At 43.2% G+C, this 12,687-nt stretch overlaps 1 protein-coding gene across 1 annotated transcript; it reads right to left on the bottom strand.

The window, feature by feature from the left end:
* Positions 1 to 7,327: 7,327 nt before the first annotated feature.
* LOC146384785 (neoverrucotoxin subunit alpha-like) lies at positions 7,328 to 12,373 on the bottom strand. Its single transcript, XM_084929900.1, has 4 exons — positions 12,174 to 12,373; positions 10,453 to 10,626; positions 8,014 to 8,060; positions 7,328 to 7,869 (listed from the first exon to the last, which is right to left on the bottom strand). The coding sequence occupies exons 1-4, from the start codon at positions 12,371 to 12,373 to the stop codon at positions 7,328 to 7,330; spliced, it is 963 nt and encodes a 320-aa protein (XP_084786026.1).
* Between the last annotated feature and the right edge of the window lie 314 nt (positions 12,374 to 12,687).

Below are 12,687 nucleotides of genomic sequence, written 5' to 3'. Positions count from 1 at the left end.
CAGTGGTTCGCCCCTACAACACTATTCAGATTTTTGATGTGGCCACCTATAGAAATTAATTGCCCAGCCCTGGCCAAGAGAAAGGTCTGAAAAGCTTAAAATCATTATTTTGAAGCTTTCTAAAGTTTGTTTATATTTGGTACTATTATTATTATTATTATTATTATTATTATTATTAGACATGCTTTTTATGCCAATGCAGACCAAGATCCGAGGTGTCACTCGCTTAATTACAAGCTGTCATGGCTCTGGTGTCGGCGATCAGGGATCTACTATTCTCCCCTACCTGAGGAGCGACCCGCCTATGGTTGGCTACTTCCAGGCGCAATCCTTAACTTCTCACCTGCAACTCCTGTCAGTGAGATCTTCAACTCACACCTCCGGCAGAGCTTCAACAGTATTCTGAGGGAGACTGGGGACATTGAGTCCGAATGGACCACGTTCAGCATCTCCATTGCTGAAGCTGCTGCATTGAGCTGCGACCGCAAGGTGGTTGGTGCCTGTCATGGTTGAAACCCTTGAACCAAATGGTGGACACCAGAGGTGAGGGGAGCCACCAGGCTGAAGAAGGAGTCCTATCGGGCTTAGTTAGCCTGTGGGACTTCAGAGGCAGCTGATAGGTACCGACAGGCCAAGCGGAACACGGCGCGGGCAGTGGCTGAAGCAAAAACTCGGGTGTGGGAGGAGTTCGGAGAGGACATGGAAAAAGACTTTCGGACTGAAGAGACTCTGGCAAACCGTCAGGCGACTCAGGAGGGGAAAGCGGTGCTCTACCTGCACTGTGTATAGTGCGACTGGAGCGCTGCTCACTTCGACAGAGAAAATTGTTGGCCGGTAGAAGGAATACTTCGAGGACTTCCTCAATCCCACTGGCACATCTTTCGTGGAGGAAGCAGAGTCTGATGACCCGCCAGTCTCTGGGGGCGAGGTCACTGAGGCAGTTAAACAACTCCTTGGTGGCAGAGCCCCTGGGGTGGATGAGGCTCGCCCCGAGATCCTGAAGGCTCTGGATGTTGTAGGGCTGTCTTGGTTGACACGCCTCTGCAATGTTGCTTGGAGATCAGGGGCAGTACCCCTGGACTGGCAGACCGGGGTGGTGGTTCCTATCTTTAAGAAAGGGCACTGGAGGGTGTGTTCCAACTACAGGGGGATCGCACTCCTCAGCCTCCCTGTGAAAGTCTTTGCCAGGGTGCTGGAGAGGAGAGTCCGTCCACTAGTCAAACCTCAGATACAGGAGGAATAACATGGTTTTCGTCCTGGTCATCGAACACTGGACCAGCTCTTTATCCTCTCGAGGACACTCGAGGGCGCATGGGCATTTGCCCAACCAGTCTACATGTGTTTTGTGGACTTGGAGAAGGCATTCGGCCGTGTCCTTCAGGGGTCCTATGGGGGGTGCTCCGGAAGTATGGGGTGTCTGGCCCATTGATACGGGCCATTCAGTCCTTATACGACCGTTGCAAGAGCTTGGTCCGTATAGCCGGCAATAAGTCGGACTCGTTCTTGGTGGGTGATGGACGCCGCCAGGGCTGCCCTTTGTTACTGATTCTGTTCATATTTTTATGGAGCACGGTAACTAGTTATTATGCTAAAATCAGGAAGGCATTAATCATTACTGGGATTTAGATTCGTGTTGCGTTCGACTTACCTCGGAACACGGACCTGGGAATAATATCACACTCCAGGAAACGGCGTTCTGGTTAGCCTCGTCAGAGAAGTCGGGATTCCAATATGGCAATGCCCTCGAAAACAGTTGCTTTGCTAGCCCTCTACAAAAACAAATTACTACTAAACACATATGCAGCCATAGCTGGACCCGGTGGGCCGATGATGATTTTTCGTTTTGATGTGCGAATGTTTTGTTTTTTTGTTTTTTTCCGTAACGGTATAAACAATGAAAGGTGGTGGATTGGCCAGATGCTGGCAGATGTGTAAAAATAACTCAATTATTTGGTGGTGGCTGTGGCGGAGTTTCCACAGATTCAGTAACATTAGCAAGTGGTGGAGGCCAGCAGGTGGATGAGAGAAAGGGGAGGCAGGAGGAGAGACCCGAGGCGGCCGCCGGTCCGAGTGTCAGGTGAACTGAACTTCAGGTAAGAAGTTATGACCTGCAGTCTATCTGGGTCAGATATAAACCAAGTTTAGGTGGAGTTTATTTTCGTTGTGCTGACTTTTTACAGTCAGTTACAATAACTCGTACTGCGTACTAGCTAGCATGACGGAGTTTCTATACAGCTGGGTGGGTGCTTTGATGTTAATGATAGTGAACTTTATTTTATTCATAAGGTTAGTTAGTAGAGTTTCCAACCGTCCCGTAAAAAGACGGAATCGTCCTGAATTCAGAGAAAATATTATGCGTTTTGTATTCAGCTGAAAAGAAATGCAGTTTGTCCCGGACTTCAGCTACAATGAAAAAGACACAAAGCTGCAGTTATCCTGCGTCTTTACGCGGCAGCTGCCTCTTCTTCTCTCATTCTCTCCCCTCCCTCTCCTGTTGCTACTTCAATCATGAAACTGATCAATGATCAGCTGATCGGCTTTTCTCTCTTGTTTGTTTATCGCGCCAGAAAGAAGAAACCAGCAGAGGTCGCGCTAAAAAACAGCAGCATGTTTAAGCTTGATCAGCTGTTGCTAGAATTTATTTAATATTAATTTCTAGTATCAGCTGATGTTTGCTGGAGCCACAGCTGTAAAGCTGCTGGTCATGATGTCGGTTTGGATATGTGGTGAGAGGGAAACATGAAGATGAAACCAGGAGATGTCCTTACTGAATCATCAGAGCTGAACAGGTGATGGAGAAACAGGTTTACCTTTTAGGTGACATGAATGAGTTGAAGGGAAGTTATGAACTGTTTCTGAGAGACAAATAACACCAGGATCCTTTTCTAAGTAGCTGACAGCTGGTAACTGTGCAGGGGCGGGTCTAGCAAAGTTTTGTCAGGGAGGCAGGTAGGGCATTAACAGGGAGAGGGGGGCACAAAGAAATACTTTTCTTTCTTATTCTCATTTAAAATATCTAGCTTTTATTAAATAATTATCTGAATCTTACAACATATGATTGATAGATTGATACATATATACCAACAGTGTTGGGTAAGTTACTTTAAATTAGTAACTTAGTTACATTACTAGTTACTTCTATCAAAAGTAACTCAGTTACTTCAAGTTACTCGTTACTTTCAAAGTAACTAGTTACTAGGGAAAGTAACTTTGGTTTTACTCAGAATTCTCTTGTTAATGTGTTGCTTCCGTAACTGGATACCCAGCAAGAGTGCCAGTCTTCTAGCTTGCTTACTTGCCACAAGTGCATTGTGCCACCTACCAATAGAAAGGAAAAGATAATGTGCATATTTCCACGAGAGAAATCCCACGCCTGGACTGTCATTGACTGCTGCCATGATTCTAGCCTACGTCACAGCGTCATGTGCGCCTTTTACATCCAACACAAAAACTGCAGTCGTGGTGCTTTGATTGTACTCAGAACTCTGAAATTCTGCCTTCTGAATAGGAAGATGTAGGCAACACCAGACTGCAGATGAGCTGCATACAGGGCTGGACTGGGACAGAAAATTGGCCTGGGCATTTTGACTAGAGACCGGCCCACCATTATAGGAAAAATCATAAAGCCTTTGAATGAAAATAAACACTGTTGTGACAGTGATGTACACTGTTTTGATGGTATATATGCATCAATCTATCAATCGTTTGTTGTAAGATTCAGATAATTATTTTTTAAAAACTAGACATTTTAAATGAGAATAAGAAAGAAAAGTATTTCTTTGTGCCCACCTCGCCCTGTTAATGCCCTACCTGGCCCCCTGGCAAAACTTTGCTAGATGCGCACCTGCACAGTTACCAGCTGTCAGCTACCTAAAAAAGGATCCTGGTGTTATTTGTCTCTCAGAAACAGTTCATAACTTCCCTTCAACTCATTCATGTCACCTAAAAGGTAAACCTGTTTCTCCATCACAACTCTGATGATTCAGTAAGGACGTCTCCTGGTTTCATCTTCATGTTTCCCTCTCACCAGATAACCAAACCGATATCATGACCAGCAGCTTTTTTGCAGCTGTGGCTCCAGCAAACATCAGCTGATAGTAGAAATTAATATTAAATAAATTCTAACAACAGCTGATCAAACGTGCTGCTGTTGTTTAACGCGACATCGACTGGTTTCCTCTTTCGGCGCAAAGTGGGTGATAAACAAACAAGAGAGCCGATCAGCTGATCATTGATCAGTTTTCATGACTGAAGTAGAAACTGGAGAGGGAGGGGGGAGAATGAAAGAAGAAGAGGCAGCTGTGCGGCAAAGACACAGAATAACTCCAGCTGTGTGTCTTTTTCATTGTAGCTGAATTACGGGACAAACTGCGTTCCTTTTCACCTAAATAAGAAACGCGTAATATTTTCTCTGAATACCAGACGGGACGGTTGGCAACTCTACTAACTTATGAACAAAATAAAGTTCAACATCATTAACTTCATAGCACCCACCCAGCTGTATAGAAACTCCGTCATGCTAGCTAGTACGCAGTACGGAAAAAGTCAGAATAACGAAAATAAACTCCACCTAAACTTGGTTTATATCTGACCCAGATAGACTGCAAGTCATAACTTCTTACCTGAAGTTTAGTTCACACTTGGACCGGCGGCCGCCTCGGGTCTCTTTTCCTTCTGCGTCCCCTTTCCCTCATCCACCTGCTGGCCTCCACCACTTGCTAATGTTACTGAATCTATGGAAGCTCCGCGATAGCCACCACACAGTAACGAGTAACGAGCCTATCTAAATCCCAGTAACGACTAACGCGTTCCTGATTTTGGCATATTAACTAGTTACCGTGCTCGTTACCACAATAATAACGTAGTTACTGTAACGCGTTACTTAATAACGCGTTAGTCCCAACACTGTATAACAACAGAACAGTGTACATCACTGTCACAACAGCGTTTGTTTTCATTCAAAGGCTTTATGATTTTTCCTATAATGGCGGCCGGTCTGTAGTTAAAATGCCCGGGACGATTTTTTGTCCCAGTCCAGCTCTGTATGCAGCTCATCTGCAGTCTGGTGTTACCTACATCTTCCTACTCGGAAGGCAGAATTTCCAAGTTCTGAGTACAATCAAAGCACCACGACTGCAGTTTTCCTGTTAGATGCGGCGCTGTGAGTAGGCTAGAATCATGGCGGCAGTTGAGGGCGGTCCAGGCGTGGGATTTCTCTTGTGGAAATATGCACATGATTTTTTCCTTTCTGTTGGTAGGTGGCACAGTGCACTTGTGGCAGGATATTACTAACATGTAAGCTACAAGCTACAAGACTGGCAGTCTTGCTGGGTATCCAGTTAGGGAAGCAACAGATTAATAAGAGAATTCTGAGTAAATCCAAAGTTACTTTCCCTAGTAACTAGTTACTTTGAAAGTAACGAGTAACTTGAAGTAACTGAGTTACTTTTGATAGAAGTAACTAGTAATGTGACTAAGTTACTAATTTAAAGTAACTTACCCAATGATGATGTTGGAATCAGGACTGGTTGTAAGAGCATCTGTGTTAAATGTAGAAGTTCACTCTGACGCCTCTGCCTTTCTAAATGGAGGGACAGTAACTGTGTGTGTATATGTAAAAGTGTAAAACCTGCAGATAGTCAGAATAACAGCAACAGCATTTTGTCTCTATCAGCCATTGTAGAAATTCATCTCATGTAAACAATAATGTGGCGAACAGAAAAGGCACACACCTTTGATGTTGCGTGGCGAACTCCATATTCCTTTTCCACACGAAAACACAAAAAACGGGTTTTCAAAAATCTCCACCCTGGCAGGAGTTTTTAACAATCTCAGTTTTCGGTGATTATGTGTGGACAAAAGGCCTAAATGCATAGAAAAACTGCGTTTTCAAAAATACCTGTGTAGTTGTGGATGTGCCAGGGGGGATTTTCTTGTAAAACAAAGGGGGGTCTAGCAAAAAAAATTTGGGAACCACTGGATTAACTTACTTAGACTTAGATCCTCTCGCGCCGATCGGCGCATTGGGCGACAAGGGGACGCCATCAAACCCGGTCCATCGCAGCAGTTGTTGCTTCATCCCATGACATTTCGACCGAGCGTAAATCTTGCCATTGCAATCCGAGAAGCTTCGTCAGTTCTAAGGTCAAATGGTGGGGAGTCCCAGATTTAAACCTAGTGGGAGTTTCCCCCCAAAGAGGGACAAAAGGACCCCCTGATGATCCTCTAATCGCCTGAGCCGAGGTGTGAAACTGGGTGTGGGTCCCAATCAGCTAGGGTTTCAGGTGAGCTCATTGTGAAACCTGGCCCCACCCTATCATGTGATCTGGGCGTCTGGGGAGGATCTCAAAACTGGATTATAGATGGCAGACGGTTGGTGTCGTAAACCACCGCCTCTGTTCAAAGATGGTCGCTCACAGTGGACACAGATGCTTCTTTCACTCCTCTTTCAAACCATCTGTCCTCTCTGTCCAAAATGTGAACATTGGCATCCTCAAAGAGTGACCTTTGACCTTTAGATGCAGATGAACTGCTGAGTCTTGTCCCGTGGAGGTGGCTCTTCTATGTTGTGCCATGCGCTTGTGAAGTGGCTGTTTGGTCTCTCCGATGTAGAGGTCTGGACATTCCTCGCTGCACTGTACAGCAAACACCACATTGTTAAGTCTGTGTTTTGGAGTTTTGTCTTTCGGGTGAACCAGTTTTTGTCTGAGTGTGTTGCTGGGTCTGAAATGCACCGGGATGTCATGCATGGAGAAAACTCTCCTGAGTTTTTCTGATACACCGGCTACATGGGGGTAGCCGGTGTATCAGGTGTCTGACACCTCCCTCGCGGAGGATAAGAAAGACAGACGCAACAACATTGTCATCCCCTATGTAGCCGGACTTCAAGGAAAGTCCTCCTCCATGTTATTTTGGGTCTTCCTTGTCGTCTCTTTCCATTCTTCGGGTTGACAGAGAAATGAACCCTGGATTAATGCCATTGCAAATTGTGCCTTGTTCTCAGATGAACAGCAAGGGGAGGGTGATAGCTCAGATGAAGAGATGAACAACAGAGCTTCAGAGAAACACAACATACTGATATTCACTGTGAAGCTTTGAGTGGAAAAAGACAGAAAAACAACATGTGGATCTTGGAATAATGGGAGCTTCCATCTTTGAAGGACTGAAGAGGAAGAAGTTTACAATCATTTAGACCAGTTTCAAACATCAACTGATTGAATCCATGAATCTGAAAACGTGTTTGTGAGTGAAAGAGACAGACATGTACAGACTGAACTATCTGTTCGACAGTCAGAGTGTTTCTCTAACAGGACGACACTCTTTACACTCAGCACAGACACACTGAGGAACCAGGATAGAACCAAAACCCAGGATAAAGAGTATCAGTGAATGTGGTGTTGAAGGTGTGGAGGTGGATCAGAGTGTCAGAGGAGACTCTGTAGAAGGACAGAGTGCCAGCAGGACAGTCCACATACACTGCTGCTCTGTTAGAGACAGAGGAGGAGGAGGAGGAGGAGGAGGAGGAGATAAATGTTGTTCTGTTATTGTGCCTGAGAGACTGAGGACCAACATCAGAGCAGCTCAGAGTCCAGGACTGAGGATTCCATCCGAACACGCAGTCTTTACTGTTTCCTTTCCTTCTGATTCTTCTGTAACTCACTGATATATGAACGCATCCTCTCCACTCGACCTCCCAGTAACAGCGACCAGTCAGACCATTTGTGCACAGCAGCTGATGATAAACATTAAATCTGTCTGGATGATCAGGATACGACTGAACCTCCTCCACATGTGTCACCTTCCTGTTGTTGTCAGACAGTTGGAGCTTTGTGTTCACTGTGTTTGTGTCGATTGTGAGTTGACAGGAATCTGATGGAGAGAACAAACACAATCCAGCTGCAGTTATTGATCCATCATCTGTTCATTTATTGACACTTTGATGATGACTCCTGACATCAGAGATGTGAATGTGTGCTGCTTTGTTTTCATGAATCACATTAAAAACACACTTACACTTCCTCAGACCTGGTGTCAACCATCGGACTCCAGCAGGCTCCACCCTGAAAGGAGGAGGGGGATCAGAGCAGCACAGTCAGCATGCACACATGGACATTACACGGCTCTCATACACAGAGTGATAGACAGATAGAGAATGTTGACGAGCACAAGGCTGGAGATCATTATGTTATGCTGATCAAGTTAGAATAGCGCGATGGAATTGTTAAAATGTGGGTGAGGTTTGAAATCATTGTGGTTAATCATGGTTAACACTGCATCCACAGTGAGGTGAAGACTTTTGGAGGATGGCCTGGTGTCAGGATCAGCAGCAAAGAAACCACTTCTCCCCTCGCCCCCAAAAGTATGAGGGACAGACTGATGTTCTGCAAAAAAGTACAGCGAGTGGACTGCTGAGGGGTAAAGTCATTTTCTCTGATGGTTTGGGGCATCTGGGAAAAAGGATTGTCCAGAGAAGAAAAGGTGAGCACTACCATCAGTCCTGTCTCACGCGAACAGCAAAGCATCCTGAGAACGTTCATGGGTGGAGCTGCTTTTCAGTGAGTGGGCTCACTTACAATTTTGCTGAAAAACACAGCCATGAATAAAGAATAGTAGGGCTGCTCGATTATGGCAAAAATGATAATCACGATTATTTTCACTGAAATTGAGATCTCGATTATTTGACGATATTTATTTAACAATAACAATGTATTGAATAATGACTTTAAAAAATAATATAAAATAGTGTGCAAACACTGATAACAGTGCAAATGTTTGCAATATAAAAAATAAATGAAAAATGTAAACATCTATGTTTAGTGAACTTTGCAGTGTTGCTCTGTGGTGCAGCTACGACACCGTAGCAAAGTTTACACACTATGTCTACTTGATCCACGTCTGACTCCGCGAACTCATAATGTTTCCACACCACTGAAGTTTTTTTTACCCCTCTTTTCAACCAACGGCAGTCACTCTCCTCTCCAAATAACTTCTGCTTAGCTTTCCGAGCTTCCCTCGGGTCCTCTTAATTGTTGTGACACGTGTTTGAAATGCAGAGAGGTGCGCTCGATTTGCCACACGGAGCAGCGCGAGAGTAAAGCACGAGGGAGGTGCTAATAATCGGCTCAGTCATTTTTAATGATCGTTGAAAGCCCAGATTGTAATTTAGATTAAAATTCGATTAATTGAGCAGCCCTAAAGAATAGTACCAAAACATCCACCGACACAAATTCTTCTAACCATACAAGAATAGTTTGGTGACGAACAATGCCTTGTCCAGCATGATGGGGCCAAAGTCATAACTAAGTGGCTTGAGGAACAAAACCTTGGATCCATGGCCAGGAAACTCCCCAGAGCTTAATCCAATTGAAAACTTGTAGTCAGTCCCCAAGAAGCAGGTGGACAAACAAAACCCCACTAATTCTGACAAACTCCAAACATTGAATCATGAAAGAATGGGGAGCCATCAGTCAGGATTTGGGCCAGAAGCTGATTGACAGCAGGCCAGAGCGAATTGCAGAGGTCTTGAAATAGAATCACTGACACTGCAAATACACACTCTTTGTATAAACTTGATGTAATTGTCAATAAAAGCCTACGTACTTTGATACATCACAGAAACAACTGTCACAAAGATCTAAAAACACTGAAGCAGCAAACTTTGTGAAAACTAATATTTATGTCATTTTCAACTGTACATGACTTCTGAAATTTGAGTCAGTGCAGCATCCACACACAGCACAACACACAGCAGCAGAGAGTGTATACAATGAACAGCAAACAGACACACAAGCTGTGTGACATGTTTTTTAGTTTGATATTCGATTTAAATTCTGAATTCATTGTGAAAAGTAACTGTAAGTTAAAAGACAAAACAAAGAATTCAAAAGTGGTTAAAAACTGAACATAAATACACATAAACCATCTTATGATAACAAGTTTGTTACATTGTCTCTAAATGTATTTCTTCTATTGTTTTCTGTTCATTATTTTATAGTGTGTTTGCTTTTCAAAGCACATTGTGACATTTGTCTATGAAAAGCACTGAAATACTTAAAAGCATTTGTGCACATTTGCTTTACTTTAAATGTACAGAAAACATCTCCCTGTAGTTGTCAGCTTCTACCACAGCCATGATTATAAAATAATAATCTTATAAGGTCTTATTTTTTCTTTTGACAAAGGTAGGCTAATATTTTCTTCCTTCTTCTGGTGGATGTTTTAATCTAGGATAAATATCTCTGTGGTCTGTGTATACAATTAAAAGAAAGAAAGAAATCCAATCTGCACTGTTAAAAATACTGAGATATCTACAGATTGTTCCTGGAGAAGTTCTCCCTGGAGACCTCACGCATAATTGTTCATGCCACATCTGCATGAAACAAACAGGAAGTGAGTGAAGGACACAGGAAATGTTTCCAGCTCTTCCTCCTCTACCAGATATTCTCTCCATACCTGAGAGTGTTCAGTCTCCAACATGGATCCTGCAGTCTAGCCGACAGCAGCTTCATTCCTGAGTCTCCAGGATGATTGTAGCTCAGGTCCAGCTCTCTCAGATGAGAAGGGTTGGAGCTCAGAGCTGAGGCCAGAGACGTACAGCCTTCCTCTGTGATCAGACAGCCTGACAGACTGCAGACACACAAAACAACAATCCGTCTGTGAACAATGATTTTCTGTTTGTCAGATACAGTAACATCTATCCATTTACACCCATTCCAGCAGTTCAAGATGGACTTCCAGGCAGACCCATTACGCTGGAATCCACCGATCCAAATGATTTGGAAACCTTAACACCAAACCACCTCCTCCTCCTCAAGTCCAACCCGTGATTACCACCTGGTCTGTTCCAGAAAGATGATGTCTAAAAGCGCCAGAAATGGGGAAGGATTAAACGCAACTTTGTTCCTGGAGATGTGATCCTCATAGTGGATGATTCTTCCTGGGTTATTGGCAGAGTCACAGGAGCTGTGCCAGACAAAAGGGGGCTTGTACGTCAGGTTTGGATTAAGACCCCAACCAGCCACGTGTGCATACCCATCATAAAGATATGCCCTCTTCAGGAGGCCTCTGACCCATGACGATGACATTTTTGACACAGTGTGACATGACTAACTGTGAATTGACTTTAAACGCTATGAGATGTACATCACAGACTGACTATTTTTAGGCTAGGTGTTGGTAACCTCTGGCCTATGACTGACTGACCATGTGCAGACAGAAGAAAAGAGAAGAAAGGAGAAAATAACTTTGGTGGACTTTTGAGTATGTTATGTTGTCTCACTGGGTGATGTAGTGTATGTCTTGCGTTATGGTGTCGGATGTGTAATTATTACTGTAAGGATGTAATAATTAGGGGCCTGAATGTTGTGGATAGGCGTAGCTTTGGGTCACGTGGTGTCGGTAATAGTAGTAGTGATTACTATATCACCTGTTCACCTCCCGGGGGAATTTTTTTTTGAATGAGTGGGTGATGGGCGAAGTCGACTTTTGCTGATCGCTCAAGCCTGGAATGTTTTGATCACTGTTGTTTTTCGATGGACTTTAAGGATTTTGATAACAAATAAAGGAGTTTTAAAGAGGAACTTTGACTTACATTTTGTTAACATGTTAACACGCTTAACAGAGCGTGTTAACATTAATCACCTATTCAGCTGCTCGGTGACTCAAAGGTTTGACAGTCGCCAGTAAACATATTAACAAGTGCTTTGGCGATAGAGGGAAGGAAACACTCAATTAATGAGATTATCCTTTCTTTCAAAATTCTCACAAACCTGAATCATTCTAATAGAATTCTAGTGAGAGAGGCATTTCTAGTTTCCTGAAATATTATATCGAAATATGGAGCTGCGGTATTATTAAACCTTTCACTGCACATTAATGAAAATAATACACACCTAAACATAGAATTTGGACATTGTCTTTATAAACATATATTTTGTGTTCATATGTAATATGAACACAAAATATACTCAAACCTCTAAATTTACTATTGCTTAATTTTCTTTGAACTAATTTTCTTTGAAAAGATCAAAACATTGTGACAATGAAAAATCCTCAGATCCTGAAAATCCACCCAAAGGTAAATGAAAGGTCAGTTGGCAGTTTTATACACATCTTTATGCAACAATATAATACAGATAGCATATGATCACCAGTGAAAATGTTTGAAACCTGACCTGAGAGTTTCCAGTCTGCAGTTTGGACTCTTTACTCCAACAGACAGAAGCTTCAGTCCTGAGTTCTGCAGGTCAGAGTTACTCAGGTCCAGCTCTCTCAGACTGGAGGACTGAGAGCTGAGAACTAATGACAGAGGTTCACAATTTCTCTCTGAGAGGTTACAGTGATTCAGGCTGAAAAACAGCAATGAAACAAACATATTTGTCAGGTGTAATGAACTGTTATTGCCTTTAGCAATATTTAATCCATTTTCTTTCCCAGAAATCCTTAATTCCTTAATAAGATAGAATAAATGGATGAGGCTGGAATTTTTAATTTGTGAATGATGTCAGTTGATGAAAAACGGATTACCACGTAACCTGACCGAAGAGAATTCAGTTTACAATTTGGACTCTTCAGTCCATCAGAAAGAAACTTCACTCCTGAATCCTGTAAGTTGGAGTTACTCAGGTCTAGCTCTCCCACACTAGAGGACTGAAGGCTGAGAATTGTGGACAAAGCTTCACAGCTTCC

Source organism: Perissodus microlepis, chromosome 6 (assembly GCF_051167445.1).
Source record: "Perissodus microlepis isolate ML-2025 ecotype Zambia chromosome 6, ASM5116744v1, whole genome shotgun sequence".
NCBI lineage: Eukaryota > Metazoa > Chordata > Actinopteri > Cichliformes > Cichlidae > Perissodus > Perissodus microlepis.
Note: the sequence above shows the minus strand (reverse complement) of the source record. Positions and strands in the feature narration are given on the sequence as shown.

Excerpts from the sequence above, each read along its gene's own strand:
- LOC146384785 (XM_084929900.1), bottom strand. The coding sequence starts at position 12,373 with ATGTTTGTTTCATTGCTGTTTTTCAGCCTGAATCACTGTAACCTCTCA. Across the intron at positions 10,627-12,173 it reads TGCAGACTGGAAACTCTCAG|TCTGTCAGGCTGTCTGATCA; the intron begins GTCAGGTTTCAA and ends GTGTGTCTGCAG. Across the intron at positions 8,061-10,452 it reads TGGAGACTGAACACTCTCAG|GGTGGAGCCTGCTGGAGTCC; the intron begins GTATGGAGAGAA and ends TCCTCCTTTCAG.